This window comes from Alosa sapidissima, chromosome 18 (assembly GCF_018492685.1).
Source record: "Alosa sapidissima isolate fAloSap1 chromosome 18, fAloSap1.pri, whole genome shotgun sequence".
In the NCBI taxonomy this organism is placed as follows: domain Eukaryota; kingdom Metazoa; phylum Chordata; class Actinopteri; order Clupeiformes; family Clupeidae; genus Alosa; species Alosa sapidissima.
The window spans coordinates 4439350-4462927 of NC_055974.1; the positions used below are offsets into that span (position 1 = coordinate 4439350).

Below are 23578 nucleotides of genomic sequence, written 5' to 3' on the forward strand. Positions count from 1 at the left end.
AGATTTATGAAGCTTATAACAAATGCACTCCTAAATTAGATCAGGATGGGAGAAACACAATGTAAAACACGAGCAGACAGAGGGGGAGCCCCTGCCTAGTCGGGAAACAGAATGCAGAGAAGTCAGTGCCCAGTGCCAGCTTTGATCAGAGGAAACAACATGTTTATGGAGTGATAAATCTGGTGATGAAGGCCAGGACATGATACAAGCCCCTGATGTGCCCCTCTTATTTCCCCCCTAAGTATTTTTTCTCTTTGGTGGGGTGGGGGGGGGGGGGGGGTGCTGTATTAATTAAGGCTACATCAACACGATGAATGTAGCCTCATTAAAGCTACAACCACACAATCCCGTTTTCGTTTGATTCCAAAACACGTTTGTTATGTACCGGTATTCGTTAAAGCTACATCCACATGATTCCGTTTTCGTTTGGATCTGAAGCTTTTGTTACGTTTCTGCCTCTCATCTACACTATGCGTTTTTGACTTCCTGAAGCTAAATGATTTGAAAACATGGTTGCCCCTGTATTCATTTGAAATCTCTGGATTTGTGTTTTAATGTGGACAGTGAATCAGCAAATATCTGCAAACGATGTCGTAGAGACCTTTTAGACCTCGTAGAGGCTGTTTGCATTTCACTATGCTGACAATTGTGTGAATGGTCATGTGATTTGTGCAAATGGTCATGTGATCCAGGTGTCCTGCACAGACACAATTTGGAAATAGCAAGTTTACATGTTTGTGGATGGAATTAAAGAAAAACAAAAACGCAATAGTGTGGATGCAGCCTAATGTGATCCAGTAATCCAATAGTGTGGATAACTGCCATGCCAACTGCAGACTAGCGTTGGCCTAGCGGTGGGGAGCTGCGGTCTCACGGAGTAACAGACGGTCGCTGTTAGAAGTCCACCGAGTTGCGCATCTACACGATCGCCCACTACTTCAGACTGTGCTTCCAGTGATCTCCAGACTGCAGTCTACAAGGCCTAACGTCAACGTGATCTCCAAACTGCCAGTGAATTCACTGGGTTGATCATTTGCTATCGTTAAAGAACTTTGTTGGCATATCGGTTGTGAAGACTCTGTGCAGTTTTCACGGATCACCATTGCCCTTGGACATTTTCAGCTGGTTTGGAAATTGGACTAATTTTAACATCACCTTCCCCTTTTTAAATATATATTTTTTTCACTTTTTTATTTGTTTATTTGTTTTGTTGTCTGTCTTATATGTCTTGGTGTCACGGGTACGCTGGCGACTACGCCGCTCCGTCCAGCATTTTTTGTATTTGTTATTTTTTAAATGTATTTGTCATGTCTTGATGTCATGGGCACGCTGGCGACTACGCCGCTCCATCCGGCATCGTTTGTCTTGTTATGTGTCTTGTTTGTTGGAGCGCTTTGGGTTGCACTATGTGCATGTTAAATGCGCTTTAAAAATAAATCTGACTTGACTTGACTAGATACCTTATTGATCTCTCTCTCTCCACAGGATGTGAAGCTGACTGCAAGTAATGATGACTACTACTTTGTGTTTGAGGATTTCCTCTATCAGGTGAGGTTGTCACTCTGAGCGTTTTGACATTGTACACACACACACAAAGATACGTACCATCCACACATCACACACAGATCCCCCCCACCCACAACACTTCCCAGATATAGTATCTGCTGGGCCTGCTCAATCTAAACACAACGCTGGAATACTTACTCTGCTACTCGCCTCTGATTCGGCTGCCTGTATACAAAGGCAACACAAGTCTGCCTGGATACAGTTTGTGTGTACAGAAACGCACCAGTTAGACTAAACCACTTGTGCAGAATCGCTCCTACAAACTCCAGCCGAATTTTTCAGCCTGATAAAAAAATGCGGGCAGCCATATCTCGCTCTGGTATGGCCTATACATACTGTGATGGCACATATTTGAGCAGTGATCAAACCGAGTTTACTCATTGTTCGAAGGAAAATGTTTTAGTGAATATTTTTGTCTTGCCACTCATTAGTATAATCTCCAGGCACTTCTTCATACAGTAGTGTGTGTGTGTGTGTGTGTGTGTGTTTGTGCTTATGTGTCTGCTATGTGTTTTGTGCTCTCTTGGTGTTTAGAGATTGGAGATAACAGGTTAGCCTGAGGGGCAAGAGACCTTCACTCACCAGGGCCTCTTGTTATGTCACATCAAAGGTGACTTAGAAGTCATACACACACACACTTGCTTCTCACACAGATGGCGTACACACTATACTAAACCAATACAATGACCTGAGTGTGTATCAGACTATTAATCAAGCCTGCTGGAGTCTTAATAAAGCATGTGGATAATGTTTTTTGTGGGTTGTAATCATAACTCACTTCAGAGCAGAGGCAGTTGCACTCTCTCCATGTACATCTGGTGACATGATGGTCACACACACACACACAAACTCACTCACAGACACATAAGTGCTTGTGTCCAGTCATGCCAATGTTGTAATTATGTCCCATTTCCCAATTCATCACCCACCATCCATTAGGCTAAAGTTGTCTCTGATGAATCCTGCATGCTCTCGAGACATGGTTGGGAATTCAGTGCTCTAAAGTGCAGCCATTTCTTTTTGTCTCAAAAGCAAGTAGACGGACGAACGGCACACCACATCCTGTGCACCCTGTCAGTTGGCAAAGAGTCTCTGTAATGTGCGAGTGTGTGTTTGTGTGGGTGAGATGAAAACTGGCATTGCCTGGCGTGAGGCCGTGATGATGACTAGGTTGAATGAGTGTGTTGGGGGCAGAAAGCTGTTGTAAAATATGCCGCATGAGCATAATGGCTCTGGGTGTGTGTATGTGTTTTCTATGTTTATGTATGTGTGCACCTGTGCACATTTGTATTTTGTATGATTGTGTATTTTCTCTCTCTCTCTCTGTGTGATTATGTGTATCTGTGTGTTGTGTCTGTGCCCTTCCAGATCTTGCTGTGTTTTTCACGTGACACAACGGTGCTTGAGCACTTCAATTACAACAGTGCCACTCCGCCCAAGTCCTACATACAAGGTAAGTCAATCAGGCCAGTGACGTGTAATCACTACCTACAGGTACTTGTGTTATATGTGTCTCTCGTGTGTGTTATTGTGCGTGGGTGTGTGTCAAGACGCCCTGCCCAATGTGTTTCTCAAGGTCACTAATGAATAGGGATTATGCAAATGTGTACTTAACTTCTTTGTTAGTCTAGCTAACTCCCTGATTCTCCATGTATATTTCAATGCATTCGGTGTGTGTGTATGTGTGTGCGCACGGTTGTGTTTCCTGTTGCAGAGTCCATGATTTGTAATGAGATATAAAAAAAAAGGATCAGTATTACTCTTTGTCCTTCAGGCAAGACAGAAGAGGATGGATATGCTGTTATTTATCCTCCGAATGGTAAGAGATGCTTGGTGCATACGCCACCTGTTCATCCATTTATACACAGAGGCTAAATCTTTCCGCCCTACATTTTATTACCATGATAAATAAAAAAGCCAAATCACTAATCGGCAGCCCTGTTTTATACATGAATTGGCATAGAGAAGAATGGGCAGCCCTGTTTTATACAGGGCACACTTGCACACTACTGTTAGACGCCGAATCTGTTTGCCACATATTACATGCCAGGTTGCAGCCAAATCAGTCACATTGTGTTGAATAGTGCTCTTGGGTTGATGCTTTAGAGGTCCTCATTTGTGAAATCATGATTGTTCCAGGTGTTATCCCTTTTCATGGCTTCTCCATGTATGGTGAGTACGTCTGATCTCTTCTGTTCAACTGCAAGCCTCTCCTCGGTTTAGTAGATCCTTGGAGAAAGATACCTGCTGCTAAGTCTCACGATATGTTTATATCTGTGTTTTTCATCTGTGCATGTGTGTGTGTGCATGTATGCATGCTTGTGTGTGTGTGTGTGTGTGTGTCTGTCCTTCAGTGGCCCCTCTGTGTTTTCTGTACAACGAGCCGTCCAGGCTGTACGGTGTGTTCAGGGAGATGTACGTGCGCTACTTCTTCAGATTGCATTCCATCTCCTCCCACCCCTCAGTGAGTACAGAGTACAGTGTGTGTGTGTGTGTGTGTGTGTGTGTTTGTGTAAAGAGAGACATAATGGAATACACTGTGCATTTGTTAGTGTGCCTTGTCAACTGTGTTTTATAGAAATGCAGAAGTATTATAAATGTAAATGCTGTGTGTGTGTGTGTGTGTGTTGTTTGTGTTGTATTGGTAGGGTATTGTGTCCCTTTGTCTTCAGTTTGAGAGACTGCTGCAGGCTCACTTGCCCCAACTCTTCTACCACCTCAGAGAAATCGGTGCCCAGCCGTAAGTACAGCTAGATAGATAGATAGATAGATAGATAGATTGATAGATAGATAGATACTTTATTGATCCCCAGGGGAAATTCAAGACTACAACACACACACACACACGTCTTACAAGTGGCCTGCTATACCAGTTCACCCACTTAAAATTGGCAAAGTTACAAAAATTGCCACCCATAGGATGTGCTCTAAAACACTATGCAAAACTGAGCGATCCATCAGATTTTCTTACACCATAGCACCATCTAGTGTGAAAAAGCTGCCAACACAGCCAGAATTCACAAATTGCTGTTGAGCAGTATGCATACTTGAAATGAAGATGGCTTGGAGGTTGAAGGAATTTGTGAGTGAGTGTGTGTGTGTGTGTGTTTCTATGTATGTATGGTGTAGCTTGTCCATAGCCTTCAAGTGGATGGTGCGTGCATTCTCGGGATACCTTTCCACTGACCAGCTCCTGTTGCTGTGGGACCGTGTCCTCGGCTTTGACTCACTAGAGATTGTGGCAGGTGGGTCAATTTTTGGAATAGAACTCTGGGTCACATGGGAGTCATTCCATGTCAATTTAGACAAAATCCAGGAAAATAGTTGCTGCACCATCTCATATTTTGCTCAAAGTTTGTCTACCTAATATTTAGGTCCCCAAACTAAAACCTGTAAAATATTTTTGTTAAATTCCAATGTTTTCATACATGGACGACAGAAATGTTCTCCGTAAGACTGGACCGTTAAAAGTTTATACTGCATGCCCATTCGTTTTTTACAAAGTACTAGAACAAAATGCAAAACTAGTGATATTGAGGGTCTTGTAAACTCATTTTTGTATCCACATGGCACCAATCATTATTTATTAATGTTGAGCCAATATTTGAGGTCTCTGCAACAAATGCACCTGAAGATATTAAGGATAAAATAAGGTGTGATTGCATTAGATTCATTTTTTAGTAATGTTCATAGGACTCAAATGGCATGTGGGGTAGCTACCGTAATTTCCCAACTATTAGCCGCGGTTTATACATTGATTTTGCAAAATTTCTTCAGCTATGAAGATAATACACGAGGGCAGTTAATATGGTATTAATATAATTTTTTTTTTTTACTTGTATTTATAGTTATAGTAAAAGGCCAGAAATCCTTGCTACTACATCTATTTCCCCTAAAGGGAATCAGTGTAAGGGCCTTGAGCCAGCTATGTTAACAATAGTATCATTAGATGTTAATGAGGGGGCCTTCAATTCTAAATATTTAGTTAGTGTGTCATTTTTAGGACACCAAATTATAGTTAATGACAAACTGTCCCTTCAACACAGGCTAGCTTGAAGGCCACACCTTTAGTAGCAGAAAGTTTGTCAATTAGCCCTTTTCACAATTTCCAAATTTCTGGGTTTGAAGTGAGGTTAACGATACCTCACAGGGTAAAGCATCTTCCTGTTCCTGTAGTTCCTGTAGAAGAGTGACTTTCTATGACTTCGTTTACACCTTCAAACCTAAACCTAGACAAACTTCACAAAGACGTTTTGAAAAATTGCTGTGTGTTTAATTAATCTGTTTGCTGACAGCAGACAGCCGGCAAGTAGCGATAGAGCTGAAGTTTCGGCGGCATCTTGTGAAATGGGCTAATTGCTAAAGGTCTGCTCTGGTTTGCAGTTCTGGCGGCTGCCGTGTTTGCCTTCCGAGCCGAGAACCTGATGGAAGTGACATCACTGGCCTCTGCTGAGGTAAGTGAGTGAGTGAGTGTCTGTGTGTGTGTGTGTGTGTGTATGTGTGTGTATGTATGTATGCATACTGGAGGTGGATGGCCGAGCAGGGGGGAGACATAAATAGAGTTTGGGCCCTGGCCAGCACCAGTAACCCAGTCTCCCACCGGCACGTCTTGAAAACGCTGCCTGGCCAATTCTAAAACTGACCCCCAACAGAAAAAAAAGAAAGAAAAAAACTCTATCGGCAATAATTTAATAGGGGCACTATTATAAGAACCATTCTTTGGCTTTTCAGCACTCCTGTATACTTATTCATTCAGCATCACTCATGTATTCTGACCCTGAGGTTCAAAGGGTAGCATCAAAAGGTTAATGCAATATTGAGCTCCTCCAGTCACGTATTCATACCAGGTGACCTTAACTACATGACATAACTTTGTCGTACATATGTCAATAAAAACCCAAGTTCAAATGCCAGGTGGTTAATTAAACATACTGGTTCATAGCACCAGTGGCAAAACATGAATAAACTTACAAATAAACAAAACATTCCGCCCTCCATGTTTTAATGCATGTATGCAATTGTTCCATAGTCTGCGCCAACCAAACCCTGAAGACAAGTTCAGCTCCTGCCATGGCCGACTTTCAGATTGACAGCTGTAGTAAACGTTAATACGAGCCTCCACCCCTTGCCTTCGGGCAGTGTGGGGTGGTGGTGGTGGTCGGGGGGTGGGGGCGTCTAATCCGCCGTGACGCACGAGGATCCTCTGCCGAGGCGAGCACAGAGATGCTGGCTGGCAGTATTTGCTTGCTCATGTACCACCTGGTACACTGGAGAAGGTATCATAACAGGCGGACTGGGGGGCTTGTATTTATAGCCGCCGAGCCCTGAGGGCTGAAATATTAGAGCCTTTCTGTAAACACGATAGGCCCCCCTAAATTTAATCCCACAATCCCAAAAGGCCAGCACTCACCAGGGGAGGGGGGTGGTGGCCGGTGGGGGTAAAGGTGGAGCGGAGGAATAAGACAACCTCCAACATCTCCTCCAACTACTGTCTCCGCCACCCGTCTGTCACGCTGCTGAGGCACCTGTGTTACGTTGGCCTGAAGTCAAAGAAAACAAAGCGCAGTCTCTGTCCATCCACCTCTCTTATCAACACTGCGCTTGGCTTTTCTCACTGACCACACGGCGCTATTTTGTGTTTGCCAGTGTGACTGACATCCTTCACGTTAAGTAACACGTTTGCAGTGTGACTGACATCCTTCAATCTCTCCCCTACTATTACCCTCCCACAAGGCCAAACTCAAACCCCCTCCCCCCTGACGCTGGTTTGTTTCTCTCGCAGGCCGTCCTTGCTGACCTCTCTACCCTGAAGGTCATGCCCCTGATCCAGATCTTCGTCTTCGCCACGGTTATCTAACCCTCCAAGAGAAGATGAGGAGGAGGAGGAGGAGGAGGAGGAGGGGGGAGAGGCAGGGGAGGGGAAGAGGCTAAGTCTTCTGAGCCATTCCCACGCCAACGCCGCATGCCTTCCTTTTTATCCCTCACGCCAGCTCCACACCAAACGATGGAACGCAGGGGAGAGGAACAACAAGGAGGAGGACACCGCAAACGACCAAAACCTCCCAGTGTGGTCCAAGGCTGGTCGTAGAGGGACAAGCCATTAACCGCCTGTCATAGTACCCTCGTTACACACGGGCACACCATGTGTCACGCCACCTGCGCCCGCTCCGGTGCTGTCTCACTCGCACCGTTGCCACCCGTGGATCATTTTACCCTGCTGTATGCCTTACCCCAAACTTGACCCCCCATCCCCCACCCTCCCCCAGCTTGCATTCTCATCTGAAAACCCCCATCCATATGCCAATGCTCCATAACTAGCTCAAAATGCATGCATCGCCAATTGCAGAAGCTGAAAAACTCCTTGCATTTCCTTTGACCAATTTCATGTGGCATAGCAATGTACTGTATATAATTTACTTTTTGCACAACAAGTGCAAAGTGTTATTTAAATGTTAGTAACCACTGCTTTGTCATTGCTGATAATCATCAAAATTGAGAAAGGGAAGAAACATGATAGATTTTATTTCCATGATGGATGTTTTCCTTTAATCCAAAGGGCTGTACCAGCCACCACTCCATTTTGCCAGAAATTCAGTTACTCTGTCACACAGCTTGGTCTTTTGAACCCCCGAGATTTTTCTTTTGTAGGTTAATGTTGTATTTCTGGCCAAAAAGTCTCTTTTTAACCTACATACATGTTATAGTAAGCTGTAATGAAAAGTTTCTAGATGATTGTATGTATACTGTACACAGCTTTGTAGATTGTTTTTGTTGCATGGTTAGAAAAAAGAAATGCCTTGCTCAGACAGACAGTAACTGGTGCTTGACTTATGACTTAACATGGTAGTATCCCCCAAACATGGTATCTAACCTTGCTCTTTTCCAGTAACCAATATATAATTCAGCAACCAGTATTTGTCAGGATGCCAGCCTATTCTTTGGGTTCACCTCTTGTACAGGTATTGATTGCTATATGTGCTAATATGAGTGTACTGAGATTGAGATTGTTTTCATTATGAGCTGTTTGTCAATATTCACTCTGCATACTTCACTTGATGGGAACCAGTTGCAATCCTGGCCAGACTGAAAGCAGCACCGCAGGTATATGCGACTTATCACTGGTTTGGCTGGCAAAGAACACTTCCATTTTTTTAAGGAAAAAATGCGTTCTCATATGCAACACCTGGTGACGCCATGGAAACCAAAAGGTGAGCGATGGGTGTAGCATTTAGTCATTGGTGTCGACTTGTTTTAAATTCCTTACACTTATTTACTATGTTTTTTTTTGTAGTTGTGTTATTGTTTTTATTTGGTTAAATATGTATTGTTTACCAATAACTGTCCCATGCCTTGATCACATGTGTCATATGTTATATATTTAGATGTTTTATTATTTATTATTAGCTGATGGTTGATTTCAGCCATTTTGTTATGCCTTATATTGCAGTAGGCCTAAATATCATGTCAGCATCACTTTACATTACATGGACAATGCCAGGAATTAATTACCCAAATAAAATAACTAATGCATTTGACATATTTGAGCGGTTTCCCGAGAACTTGCATGTTCTTATTTTCATGCCTCTGTCTGTCCTGATAGTTCATTGTTTTTAATTAAGCGTATTGACCTCAGACCTCGAGTCCCAAACCATTTATAATTTGATCATCGCATAAGCAAATGTATTTAGACTACACAGTGTTCTACATGACAGCTTAGCCTACTGGGGCATGAATGTCATCATCATGAATTGACAGGTAGCACGGGGCCCTCGATCCTCTCCTTCGCTCTGCCTCGGCACCAAACTCACCCTCACATTCCTTCTCCCACTCCAAGCGTACTGAGTTGGCAGCCTTCCTTCTGTGGATACATATCAAATTTTGCCGCGCGTCGGTTTTTTTCCTGCCCTCGCCGGCTCTCCCTGCTCTTGCCACACTTTGGGATTGTCGGCGGCCCGACTGTGCTGGTTACATCTGCCACCTGTCTGCCTCGGCTCCCACGCCTCACTCTGCCCTGCCTATGATCCGGCTGCCCTTCTAAACGTCCGACCGACCGAGTGCCTTCTGGTGCTGACCATTTCGTTGTTTGGTACAATTCCCACTGCTGCCATTGGTGGGTGTAGCGTGCAGCAGAACCGGTCTCAAACCATCATTCATAGTCTAGTGTTGGATATAGTTGTTGCTGAAAGTTATCTTGTAGATGTAACTATCATGTTACTCTTTGGCACATTTGTATGGCTTATTTGGCTAACATTTGTGTCGCATAATTAACCTAGGCTACCAATGTTGGCCTACCATGCCACGCGACTTTGTTAATGTTTCTTTTTGAAAGTGAATGAGTAGACTAATTATTAATCGGTTTTATTGTTCTTGCGGCACTTTTAGGCCTAGCCTACATGGCAATAAATATGTGAAACCTTAAGCTTAGCCATATTCATAGCTTTATGCAATTGTAACAGGCCTAGCCTACTTGACAAACGTGTTAAAATATTGAATAGAAATAAATCATTGTGATCATTTAATCGTTTTTATAATCATTTGCCCAACCCATTAAAATAATTTGAAATGTATGCCAAAACTATAAGAGTAAGCTAGACCCATGCGCTTGGTTCCTCTAACCTACACCTCCTACAACTTGCTGCAACATGCACTAACCCTAGGCCTACAAAATACTTGCCTATTCACGCAATCACTTGAGTTTTCTGTGTGCAATGGATGCGCCATATAGGCTCATAGTGTCGCCTACGAGAACCTTCGGGAGGAACTCCCGCTTAGTGCGTTTTCAAAAACGTTCCATTATGTGTCAAAGTAACCAATCGCGTTGTGCCATGTTGGGAGCTTTGCACCAATCGCCGAATTAATCGGGGGCGTTTGACCAATAGCCGTATCAACCGGGGAGAAAATATGGATGGTTGGTGGTGTGGCAGCAGTGTATTGCGATGAAACCGTAAATAGAAATGGCAAACAATAGACAGAGGTGGTTCCGTGTCATTATCCCGGGAGAGGGACATCCTCGTCGCTGAAGTTGAGGCGATTCCTACGCACACCGATGAGGGCATGCACCACTAAAGGTCTTGCGGAATCTGCTTCCTCGTTTTGCCAACGCTGTCTCATACGCATAAACTGGGATAAACATATTAGTCTCTGAGCCAAGACATTAAGAAAAAACACAGGTTATTGAGTTAGACTACATTCACTGTAGAATCAGACTTACACAGGCGAGCAGTATTTGTAGCCAACGAGTCGCTGATGTCAAAATGATTTGCATACTGACTTCCGCCCCACGACTTTAGTGCATCAGCCGGTCATGAGCGGAGACGGCGAGACGGACAGATGTGTTTAGTAAAAGACATGAAAACCTGACGTTAAATTATTTGGTGCATTACTTGTCTGGATGTATCGTATGGTTGGTCACCAGACGCACCGGGATTCGGAAAGATTGGACGGGTTTGGGGACAAAGCATCGGCAGAAGTGCGATTTAAATTGCTGACTGGATTCTATACTTTAATTTGCGGAGGAGGACCGTGAACACCACTCATTCAGTATGCTGAAGACACTGCAATATTTTTATATTGTGTGTATATGGAAGTCCAAGGACTATTGCTCGTTTTAACCTAACCGACTCTTACGGATTGGAATATGGCACTTTAAAACGCATTGACGCATCCCGTTGACAGCAAAATTGTATTTTGTCGTTGCTCTTTTCTGTGAAACGTTTCTTTAGCGTGGATGTAACCTACACGTAACATTTGCACTTTTTCACTGGAACCTGACTTGACAAACAGTCCGAAGTAGATCACCGGTTCCCTCGACAAGCTACCCATGAAAGTTTCGATAAAATAGGCTACCATATCCTGCTCGTGAAATGCTTTGACGTCTCTGTATTGTAAAGAACGCCACTAAAGTATCTTTATTTATTCTTTTCAGATGTCGTTTTAAGTCTTAAACCCTCGTTTCGACGTTCCTAACATTGTAGATAGATGGCATAGTGGATAGATAGACAGATAGATATTTATTTTTCTAGGTATTTCAAGTGTATATAATTAGGCTACTTTTAATAATGACAATGTATATCTTTTCTTTAAAGAACAACCTATAGACAGTGAAAGATTATGTTAACGTAATCTTCGTCGTACATTGTTGTGTGTTTCAAAGTCACAATAGCCTATCGCTAGTGTTCAAACTCGTTGGATTTTAGCTAACAACTGTGTCTGACGTTCCATTCTTGCGATAAGAGACATTCGACTATAGCTGTCAAATCTACCTTTTAAACGAAACCACAGCCAGTGGAAGACAGACTATTGTGTGATTTATAGCCAAACTATATTTATTTAAGCCTCCATCAACCCTCTTGTTATACTGGGAAAGGATCCTCAAGCCGTGTCCACAATGACTTACTTCTCCTATGGTGTGCTACTGCTGCTACGTGGACTCGTCATCTCTGCAGTGTTGGGATATGAGGGCACTTACTCAAGTGATCTTTCCAGCCATGCCACCTCGGAAGCCCCAATTGTTGCAACTACAGGTGAGCCTCCGCAGTAAAGCTGTCTCTCTGAATGTCTTGCCAGACCTCCTTATTGACCAGACCAAACCAAAGCAACCATGTTTCTCCCTGTAGAACAAATGCTTACAATGCTTACAATGCAAATGCTTAGTGTTTTGAAAAATATACATAATGTGTTTTTCAGTCTTCATGCTTCTGTGTGCATTGCAGGGAGAGTGTAGGCATGACAAGAATGCAGGATGCAGCCCCCCCCCCCCCCACACACACACCCACACCCCCCCCCCACACCATTTGCATGGAAGATCCTGCTGTGGCACCATCATGAGACCACTGTTATTGTCTGGGTTGCCGTAATTTTAAGCAATGGGGTGCCCGCCATCATGCCTGGATGATTGGAGACGATGCAGGATTGCCAGCGAGTGCTCCATGGTAGTGCTCAGCTCAGGCAGGCAGGGATCCCCCCCCCTCTCTCTCCCCCTCTCTCTCCCCCTCTCTCCTCACCAAAACATGGTCAACCTCTACTGGACTGACTGTCCTAATGGTTTTGCTATCAGCTATCGAGCTTGATCACTGACTCATACTTTGTGGTTCTACTCACCATGTGTGTCCATATAGGAGGTAGCGGTTGACTTTGACACATTTTTTGCTTCAGTAAATGCCAGGAATTTACCTCAATGTGCATGCTAGCTAGATCAGCTTTAACAAGGTCAGAGAGGTATGAACATTGATTTGAGGAGGCTCGTTGGCGGTTAACAGCTGTTCTCATAAACCAGCTGGGGTGTTCTGTGTTGTGTGTTTTATTTATGATTAACAGCAGTCTTAGTTGTGATTATCTGCATTTTGGTGCTGTGGGCTGGCTATTGGCCTGTGGTCCAGATGTAGGCCAGCTATTGCCGGCTAAAGACACAGGCCTTTTCACACCATACAATCCAGATGCTCCTCTGCCTTAGGACCTGAGAGTTTGAGTCCACAGGTTGAGACAGAAATGAACAAAATGGTCGATGAGTGGACATAAAAGTCCCACAGTGTCATTTATCTGAGCAGATCCTGTGCCAACCTCCAATCTGGACGCTGCCACGCTCCTTGTCTGACACTTGGCAGAGGACCCGTGGCCTCTAAAAGTGGAAACGTTTGTATGGGGAATCACATATACAGTGTTATCTCAAGTTTGGGAAAGTGAGAGCTTAGGAATCTTGGGACGACAAACGTGTTGAGTGCATCAGGTGCAAGATGGATGGGGACAGGGCAGGATGGTTGTGCTAGCGTGCTGCACTGCCGTTCAGCACAGAGTAAATATTTGGCAAGAGCTCAGTAGCAGGCAGGTGAGGAGAAGTCCACCTTGAAGTCTCTGAACTCTGCCCTCCATGCTTTACCCGTGGCTGACCACGTCATGAACACCATGCTTTACCAATGTCTGACACGTACTGTATGTCCATCAACTCCTAGCTTATGATATAATAAGCACCAAGAGCCATCCTTGGTTTCCTGTAAGCTCCAATTTTAAGGTCACCATCAGTCAGTTGGATTTGGGTCATTGACCACTAACATCTGCTTGTCCCTGCAGTTTGCCCTCCCTGGAAACGTTAAATTTAACCCTTCATGTCAGTTCTTCTAGAAACCTTCCTGGTAGAGTTGCATAACGTTGGTGTTGTATTTACACAGGTGAAGTACAGTGTTTCATGAGTGTTTGTGTACTGATCGTGTTTGCAGGAGCTAGGTTAGATTATCATCCTAGTAAAAGGGAAACCCGTTCTAAGAGACTGTTCTCTTTTTTAGCACTTCAGATTTGTGTTTACATGTGTTGGGCTACAGTGACTTAGGTTCTTTCAACCCCCACAGCTAATCAGGAAGTGAAAGATGTGGTTATCAAACAAAACTAGGAAGTGGCTCATAAGTAAAGAGAATCCAACAACCTTGCACCTCCGCCTCCGAGGTGATTAAATGAAATACTTGGGGGCAAGACCTTTCAAGGATGCCCAACTAATTTGCCATGTAGCTAGTAGTGCAACTGTCAGGGTCATGAAACCAGTCCCCCCATGCCCACTCCCTCACCCCAAACCCACCCTATATATAGCTATATATTCGGGGTGTGAATCTCTCATGTAAAAGACGATACGATTCGCATCTAGATACATGGGCACGATTCGATACAATAAAAGATACATGTTCAGTACGATTCAATGCGATTCGCTGCAATTCGATGCAGTTCTGAAGAATGGAATGGAAAGAATGGAAAGCATTCTGAAAGAATTTTTATCATTTGCTCAAGGTGCACATTCATTTTATATTATCAGTTATCATGGTCATGGTTGTCAATTAGGCAAAAAAAGGGCCAAATTATTATTTAACATTAAGGAAATCCCTTCATCAAACGTAAGGCTATACAGACTATCGTTGCTGTTTAGTGTTTAATTTTGCGCTGGATTTTGAAAAACAAATAAGTAAAAACTGTAAAACAAACGCCCGAGTGCGAGTTGTCACGTGCTTAAGTTGCTGTAGATGTATGGGTAATGAGGTCATTTGACAACTTTGGGCAATGAATGTAGCCAAAAACGAACTGCATTACCCACAATTCCGTGCCACGTATAGTTTCAAAAACGGACGTGGGATGAACGCGCTGCTTGGAACTTAAATGAGAGTCTGAGCGAGCAGAAAAGGTTGTGAACCGATTTGTAACAAGTAAATCGATATAACGACCGGTTCATTTCAGTTTTATTCCGATACGGGGCTTCACGTATCGATGTATCGCTGTATCTTACACGTTAAAAACGGATACCGATACGTATCAGTTAATCTTTACACCCCTACTATATATATATATGCCCTATATATATCTTACACTGTATATCTGTTTCCTTCCAAACCCACCCTATGTGTTACACTGTATGTCTGTTTCCTTCAAATAGCTGGATCCCTGGGTCTCTGAAGGCAATAAATACTTCATTTAGATGCTTTTATGGGGGCATATTTGCCACTGTAAAACTCGGCCCTTAAAATAAAGCGTGACCTGAATTGGCCAACAATAACAAGGGCACACGGGGATGCTTTTTTAAACATTTTCTCAGAGACACAAAAGCTGCGATTTGTGTTTGTGTACGTGCATGCGTGTGGTTGAGGGTGACTCAGCTCTGCACTGTTTTCTCGTGGGGACAGCGCAAGGGAAGCCTGTGATCGTGTTCTCCCTTGAAGCGCACTCTCTGGAAGTGACCGAATGACCCATTTTCCAGCTGGCGCTTGGAAAAAGGTTGCTTGTCCTCCAGCAGTAGTGGTGCTGATTGTGTGTGTGTGTGTGTATGTATGCATAGGCCTATGTCTGTGATTAGTTGTGAAATTGAGGATATAAAAGGGTGAATGAAACTCTGAATGCACTGTATGTGTAGAAAAAAGAATGTGTGCATGTTTCTGTTCTGTGTGGACTGCTGTTTTGAATGAGCCCAGTCCAGTGTGTGGGGGGTGGGCACTAGGGAATAAGCAGATATGTGCATGTGTACGTGTGAGCGTGTGTAGGCAAGTGTGTCCCTGGTTATGAAAAGGCTCCCTAGTGGACTCTCAATAATGCTGGAATTTCCTGTCCGCCTGATGGGTATCAAGACTGTATTCTCAGTGGAAGGTCGTTGGCTTTGCAGCATCCCACAGGGCTGTGTGTGTGTGGCGAGGGAGTGAGTTGGGGCGAAGGGTGTGAAGGACTGTGTGTGTGATGGGGGTGTTGTTATGGTAGGATGAGAGGAGGAAGAGTGTTGGTTTAGGACAGGAGATAGCGATGGGAAGAGGAGTGCAATAGAGGAGTGGTGGGGTCAGATGATCTCCAGACCCTGTCATCCCATGGGCATCTCAGACAGGTCAGAAGGGCACAATCAAAGACTCTGGCTTGTGCATGCCTGTCCTGTCCTTGGCCAGTCCGAGCTGCTGGAGGACTCTTTCAAACCTCTGCTGACCACCACTGACCCTACCCTGCTCCTTTCATGTAGTGGCGGCCCTAACAATGTTAACAGATGTTCCACGGCGTGTCACTCTGTTATTACCGCCATTGTGTGTTCTTGTCTGCTGCTGTTTTAATTAATGTTGTGGGAATGTTTTGAGCACTGAATGCTTTGTGTGTGTTGCTGTTGCTAGTAGCTTTTAAATGTTTATGACTGGTTTGTAAACATGTGTCTTCGTTCCCAAGAAAAGCGATGAAAGACGAGATGCAGTTGAACAGAAAGCAGGGTGTCTTTGTACTACTAAACGGACAAGGCTAAACAAATACTTTGTTCACATCTATTGTTTTGCCATTGAATGTCCAGACATTGCAGAGATCAGAGAAGAGCTAGTCTTACTGAACAGCAGTGGCTAGAAATGCATAATAAATTGAAAGGCTTGTCCTTTAGAGGAAATCGACAAGAAATCATTATTTTGGGTTCTGGAAACTCCGGGTGACATACAGTGGATGCCGGAAAACTCCCCTTCCTTCTCCTTGTACTCCTCGAAAAACAAGCCAAAAAAGAAGCACCTGGGCCTATTTGGAGGACCAAAATAAACCTTCTGAAGTAGTGGGTGCTGTCTCTCAGCTCCCTCGTCCCAGTGTTTAGTTTATGTTGGTCTCTCTGGGGACCGTGTACGAGAGGCTGAGGTCTGGAGGCAGAGTTTTTCCTCCGGCTCAGGGCCAGCCACGTCTCATACTAATACAATCCAGCTAATGGAAGTTCTGAGGAGCATCTGAGTGGAGAAGTCAGATTGGGGGTTCGATAAGGGCAATGTAAGGAGGCTGTGTGGAACAAATGTCAACCACTCTCGGTAAATGGCACGGAGCAAAACAGGCACCGACAAAGAAGAAAGTGGAACCAAAATGGACACTGCATTCTCTTCACTGCGTTACTCTGGGGGAATTGATTTGTGGCAGAATGATGATGTGCATCATTAGGTGCATCAAGTTTATCCTTGTATGTGAGAATCAGGGAATGATCATCCAAGGAGAAATGGAGCAGACAGAGAAAAAGCCTGGAGTGCATGCAATCAGCAGACCACCATCGGAACATAAGACTGGAGACAACGAGGGAGGGGAGTTTGGGATGGCCGAGGCGAGGAGAGAGAGCAGGCGGTGTGGTCTGGTGCCAAGCCCTGGGTGACCGTGTGAACGTGGGCATCGCTGCGTCTTAATGACTCTCTGTGTGCCCGGCCCATCTGGCCAGGGGTGGTGTTGGCGGAGTTGAGGCGGCGTCAGTGCGCAGTCGAGGGAATCGCCCCGGAAAAGGGTTGTGATGCCGATGTTCTGCGAAATCTCCAGCACACGTCTGGACGTTGTTTTGTTTTTTCGAGGGAAAGAATGTGTTTTGCTGAAACACTGCAGTGCAAAGAAAAAAGGCCCACGTTTTAGAGACTGCTCAGTATTGGGCTTTTGGTTCTTCACAGTAACAAATGTTTCAAGTGAAATGAGGACGCCAAGCTTCCTGTGTCCCTGTCTGAATTCTTCGGGACATGATTCTTCAACATGATTCACAAGAGCACCTTGTCTCTACTCAGAGGAAGTTGTTCTGCACTTATCCATTCTAGATCATTACAGAAGTGAATTTATGTGTCTTCTGGCTGTTCGGGAGATGAGGCTTTTTCACCTAGGAACATGTGTTAGCAGAGTATGGTAAACATTTTGAAAGTAAATAATTTCAGTGTACCGTCATTCCAAGGTACTGTATATTAAAGTTTTGCATTTTCAAACAGGTCAAAATATTATAGCTCTTCATACTTTCAAACAGTGGATCATACAGAAGATTTCACAAACAGTATGTTTTTCCGTTGCATACAAAAATCATACTTCAAATACTTGATTTAAATAAATACTTGATACAGCTGATCATTTGACTCTTTACATAAGCCGCTGTTCACAATTTTCGACAATGGCCTATGTAAGACTTCTGACATTTTATTATGGGGTATATACTGTTGCTTTCTCTCCTTGTTTTTTAAGAGGGAACTACAACGACAACTTCCCAGTGTTGATATTTGCATATCTACATGTATGTGTTTATCCTTAAGTGGAAAGAGAAGAGGGAGACCATTGTTTGTGTAGTGAGTGTTATCGGAGATACTAGATGAATATCTGGTTTGTTGACATTTACGCTGTGTATTAGTCCGTAGGGCTAATTTTTGGATTAATGTTTCAGCCAAGGTGTCATCTCGTGCATTTCACTGAAGTTCAATCATTTTGAATTATTTTGATAAATAGGTTTGTCAAAATTTAATTCAGTTCAATTATTTTGATGAATAGGTATTATTCCAGGAATGATCTTCTGTTGATTTCCTTTGGAGTGTGCCATTTTGGTGCACACTTAGTTTCGCCTTCTTTGGAAGGTGATCTGACCACAAAATGCCTGTTGCCCCTCAAGTTGTTTAGTCTCGCCAAACAAATGATAAAAGTGTTTAGCAAGTTTTGCTGACTGAAACATTTGTTACTTACAGCCTGAGAATGACCTCAGAGAATGGTGAGTATTGTTTTACATGCAAAAGTATGTAATCTAATGTAATGTCTTCAACCCCACTTACATCTATGGTAGAGGTGGTGAGGGGGGCTGGCGGGGAAAGCTATGAACCGACTAGGTCAGAATCTGAATCCACTTCTGAGCGAGTGATGTCAACTCAATGCGTCACTCATCTCTGTGAGTCTTGTGGGAAACTTTCTGTGTGTTCGTGTGTGTGTGTTTTTGGGCTAACGATGGGGGGTTGGCGATGGAAGCAGCTGTGTCTGATTTCAATGGAGGGATTTGTGTGTGTGTGTGTGTGTGTGTGTGTGTGTGTGTGTGTGTGTGTGTTGGGAGGGCAAAAGCCCATGTCGGTCTAATAGGGACAGGTCCCTGTGTATTTTTAAAGACCCTGTTAATGTTTTCCGATAAGATCTGAGGAAGGCTAAGAAGCTAGAATCATCTGTGCCTGACTGACTGGCGTTCCAGAGGAACCTGGGACATCTGGGTGACGCAGACTCTGGTCGATTTGAATGCTCTCCATAGCTTGTTGCTGATGTCATGGCGGGATTCATCTCCGCTTTTAGCCTAATTTACCATGCGCTAATTGACCTCTCTCTTTCTCTCTCTCTCTCTGTCTGTCTGTTTGTCTCTTCAATTCAACATTGCTTCATTAGCATGCATGAAGGTACAGCATTGCCAAAGCACAAGACAAAGCAGCTCAACATTTTTTACAGTAACAATGACATTGAGAACATCGAGGAGAAAAACACTCTGTCTTCCCCCAACCCCCCCCCCCCCCCCTTTCTCTCTCAGAAACACAGGTCCATTATTTCACTCAGAAGGAGTTGTTTTAGGACATCTGAAATACTCGTGTGACTTGTTGGGGAGTAATATAGTCAACTGGTGGCTATACTAGTAATTCAGGGTATCTGCTGCGCCTGTATCAGGTTCAAGAATGAATTCCCAGGGAGCACCATTATGTTTTAATCATGCACGAAGCCCTCCTTGTGCTGGAGGACATCATTTGGGGTGGAAGTAGAAGTTCTTGTTGCTGTTGGCTGGCGCCAGGTGTGTCAGTGGGAGGGAAACTTTTGTCATAATGCCTAAGGGAGGGCACAGATGCTGTAGAATCAATATGTAGATAGAGGGTAGTTTCCAATTAAAGTGGTAATAAACAGGTTTGGTCACAAGCTAGCAAGATATGGAACTGTGACGGTCTAGCTACGACCGCACATGACTGGTGAACTATCGGCACTCGTCCTCTACACATCAGCTGATATTTGCGCACACACACACGCTCACACACACGCTCACACACACACAACACATTCATCCATGGGCCATTGCTATGTGGCTAGCACTTTTAAGATGTGTAAGAAACGACACAAGACGGAGCTATTAGCAATGGTGGCACGTTTATTGTTTGTCTGAGTTAAGACGCGTAAACTTGGGTCAAGTATTAATGTTTGTCAACCGATAGCTACCGATTCGCGTTCATGGCGTAGTCCTCTCGTTCCGGCTTCTGAAGGTCCGGTGGCGAAGGAGGGCTGACTGGATCCCATGGACTGTTTATTGTTTCCGGGCGGTATTGGACCGTTCCATTATGTCAATTGGTTGTGGGGGATTCCGAGACGGTCCTGATCAAGCCGATCGATGTTCAGTCTTACCACATGTAACCAAGTCTGTTATTTAACTATGTATTTTGCTAGTGACCTATGATGTATATTTATGCTTGTGGCCCAGGGTCTGTCTTGTCCATTGTGTGTTAATTGATTGTTTAGTGTTTACCTGTCATGTTAAATGGTGCTGGCCGCCAGGTATATGTTCCCCTCTGTCTAGTCTGATGTTAGTCTTATTTGGCCTATGTAATGTGTAGGGTACTGTGAGTACTATGACTGTTACAATGCTGCTGTATTTTGATTAGAAGCTAAAGCAGATTTTTCATACTGGTTCAATATTGCAATTTTGGAAGATTATTAACATATTTCTATTAATACATGAATCACTAATATTTCAAAACTAAAATGCATCTGTTCTGTACTGTAAGTCACTTTGGATTAAAAGTCTGAATGTTGTTTATTCATGGATGGCAAATCCGATCTAAAAATTGTTTTGAGTTTTGAGCATGGCAGTCTAAGCCTCTCGTGGGGTTGCTCATCCAGACTTGACTTTGGAGAATAGCAGAGGTCATTATTGTTCTGAGAATGGATTCCTTTGTCAGTCATTGCTCACTTACAATGGTTAAATAGTGGAGTACTGGCTAAAGGCCAAAACCAGGGTAGTTGATGTGTCACCCTTGAGCTTTACAAGCAGAAGGGCATTATGTGTATAGATTATCTGAGGATGGTGTCATGTTATGTAGTGAAAACAACCATCAGGGTAAATGTTTCTTGGAGAAAATGATTTAAAGAATCCCCAGTAAAGTTTCTTAAATTGTTCTATGTTGGGAAAAAAGGGCAAGGGAAGTTGTGGAAGAATCCGGAAGTGTTCCTGCAGGTGTAACTGTCATTGTTGGTTGATCAGTGTAATCTCCTGTAAATAGGAATTCCCCATGCTGAGATGGCGAGTAGGGTAGAGAGAGGAATTCATACAGACAAAGAGAGAGCGGGAGAACAGACAGAACCAGTAGACACAAAGGCCTGCACTTGAGACAGTGAGAGTGATTCGACTCAAAGTGAGAGGGAGAAAGAGACACAAAATGCCTACAGAACAAGTGTGTTTTTTGTATGTATGTGTGTGTGTGTGTGTGAGAGAGCGAGAGGGAGAGAGAGAGAGAGCAAGACAGAAAGAGAGAGAGAGTGTGTGTGTGTCGGTCCTCAGACTGGTTTCTCTGGTCCTGTACGGGGTCTCCTCTCTGAGGGCTGAACTAGGTCAGAGTGCTGAGCTGCTCTGCTCTGCTCGCTGTGTCGGTCTGCTTGTCTGATTAGTGCCGCTCCACGTGCCCTTTATTGTGTGCAGGCACTGTTTTTGTGTCTGCCATTTTCCCCTTTCCTTTGCTTTCTTACTGTGAGCTCACTGCAGCTCGGGCCTGCTGCTTGAGAATTGTCTGACTATTAAACCTGTATCCACATCAAGCTGGAAGATACTGTAGTTTGCGCAATGTGCTGATAAAAATATACGTAGATGGAGATCTGACTGAGAGAGTTGGAGAGATAGAATACATTAACAAGGAGATGGATGGATGGAGGAACAAAAAACCTACTTAACCTACATGAACTAAATGAAGAATAACAGACACGTAGCATTGATGTCAGTTAATCTGAACAGGAACAGAGGAAACAGATACAGGTAGCAGAAGTAGCCTGTATAGACAAGTACAGACAAAAAAAACAGGGTAGGGCCTACATACTGTAGTTTCACCACACAACACATCACCCAACAGTACAGGTGGTACAGTTAGGGTTAGCCCAAAGGTACAGCACAGCTACAGCAGTGGTACAGTTAGGGTTAGCCCAAAGGTACAGCACAGCAGTGGTACAGTTAGGGTTAGCCCAAAGGTATAGCACAGCAGTGGTACAGTTAGGGTTAGCCCTAGGGTACAGCACAGCAGTAGTACAGTTAGGGTTAGCCTAAAGGTACAGCACAGCAGTGGTACAGTTAGGGTTAGCCCAAAGGTACAGCACAGCTACAGCAGTGGTACAGTTAGGGTTAGCCTAAAGGTACAGCACAGCAGTGGTACAGTTAGGGTTAGCCCAAAGGTACAGCACAGCAGTGGTACAGTTAGGGTTAGCCCTAGGGTACAGCACAGCTACAGCAGCCTGTGGCTTGTATGTGCAATAGATGGGCTCATCTTTCCTTCATGCCGTGTAACATCGGAGTGAATTTGATAAAGCTAGAAATACTAGCCAGCTACAAAAATATACCTTAAAGGGGTAAGAGCTGCTGCTCCATACATGGACAGTATCAGTTGAACAGCTACAATTTTTACACCAATGCAGTGAACATTCCTCTCTACACCACGCAACCCCAAGCTATCACAAAACGGTAAATGGAGACAATTTATTTGAGCTTGGTTGATGTCTCCCTAGCTAATAAATGGGAAACACCGCACCGTCTCCTTCACATACCTAAATCACTTCACCACAATGGTCCTTGAAAGGGATACTAACGCGGCTAAGGGCACCCTGCCACGGTTGTGATACCCCGTGCCCCCTCTCTCTATAACAGATGTGTCAGCTGGAGGGCTTTGCCAGGATGGTTGTTACAGCTGGCCGAGCTCTGTTGTCTCCTTGGCTGGGTCCCTGAGTGGCCCCCGTACCCACTAGTGCAGCCTTGGAAAAGGGGGGGGGGGGGGGGGGGGAGTTTCAGGGTGTTAATTCACTGTACAGTAGTGTCCGAAAGACTCCCTGCGGCCTGTGTGTTGCTGTACCCTTGAGTAAAGCATTGACGTGTGTAAACAAACTCACACACACACACACACACACACACACAATCTGTCTTGCTGACTCACAAACAAACACAAACTCTTTTGCTCACACATACACATACACCCACCCTCCCTCACACACACAAGGGCAGATGAAAGGGCAACACATATGTTTTTGACACTGCTGAACAGTCACATCACAGAAACATGTGGATTCATTACAGTTGTGTGCTATTTCTCTGTGTGCCTGTTTGTGAAGGGATCTGCATGCTGTCACCCTAATCTTCAGACAGGAAATGCATGTCACAGGGCACAGACAACAATAAAAGACTCTGGATAAGTGTCAGTATTAACAGAGATTATCTAAAAAGGGAGATTCCAATCTCAAAAAGCGTAACAGCAGTGGGGGTCTGGACTTTATCACCAGAAGCTTTTTAAAAAATGGACCCCTATGGGAGAAGTGGCTAAGGCCCCCTGAACAAACTCTTATTTTGTGAAACTTGGGACCACTTGAGTCCCTTTCAGTGAGAGTACCTCTGTTATGATCTTTAACCATGCTAAGCCAGGTTAAGGAAATGTTTGGTGTTATGATGATCTAGTTAGCTGTTATGTTTTTGTCAGTGGGAAGACTGCAAATATTTCTATCTACACCTATAAGTAGATCTCTGGTAATACTTTGCCCTTTCACGTCCTATCCAGATATAGGCGAC

At 44.1% G+C, this 23578-nt stretch overlaps 2 protein-coding genes across 3 annotated transcripts in view; both read left to right on the forward strand.

Moving 5' to 3' along the window:
- Window positions 1–9105, forward strand: part of tbc1d19 (TBC1 domain family, member 19) — a 32162-nt gene extending 23057 nt beyond the window's left edge. Inside the window, exons 13-21 of the mRNA XM_042069686.1 lie at window positions 1486–1548; window positions 2935–3019; window positions 3341–3385; window positions 3706–3738; window positions 3921–4030; window positions 4215–4306; window positions 4696–4811; window positions 5950–6020; window positions 7349–9105. Coding sequence (XP_041925620.1) covers window positions 1486–1548; window positions 2935–3019; window positions 3341–3385; window positions 3706–3738; window positions 3921–4030; window positions 4215–4306; window positions 4696–4811; window positions 5950–6020; window positions 7349–7423 — 690 coding nt within the window. The 3' untranslated portion in view covers window positions 7424–9105. The remainder of the gene's footprint in view (window positions 1–1485; window positions 1549–2934; window positions 3020–3340; window positions 3386–3705; window positions 3739–3920; window positions 4031–4214; window positions 4307–4695; window positions 4812–5949; window positions 6021–7348) is intronic.
- Window positions 9106–10455: 1350 nt separating this feature from the next.
- The window catches only part of stim2b (stromal interaction molecule 2b), a 59782-nt gene continuing 46659 nt past the window's right edge, over window positions 10456–23578 (forward strand). For both annotated transcript variants that reach the window (XM_042069683.1, XM_042069684.1), the window contains exon 1: window positions 10456–12089. In XM_042069683.1, the coding sequence (XP_041925617.1) occupies window positions 11954–12089 (136 nt within the window). In that variant the 5' untranslated portion in view covers window positions 10456–11953. The remainder of the gene's footprint in view (window positions 12090–23578) is intronic.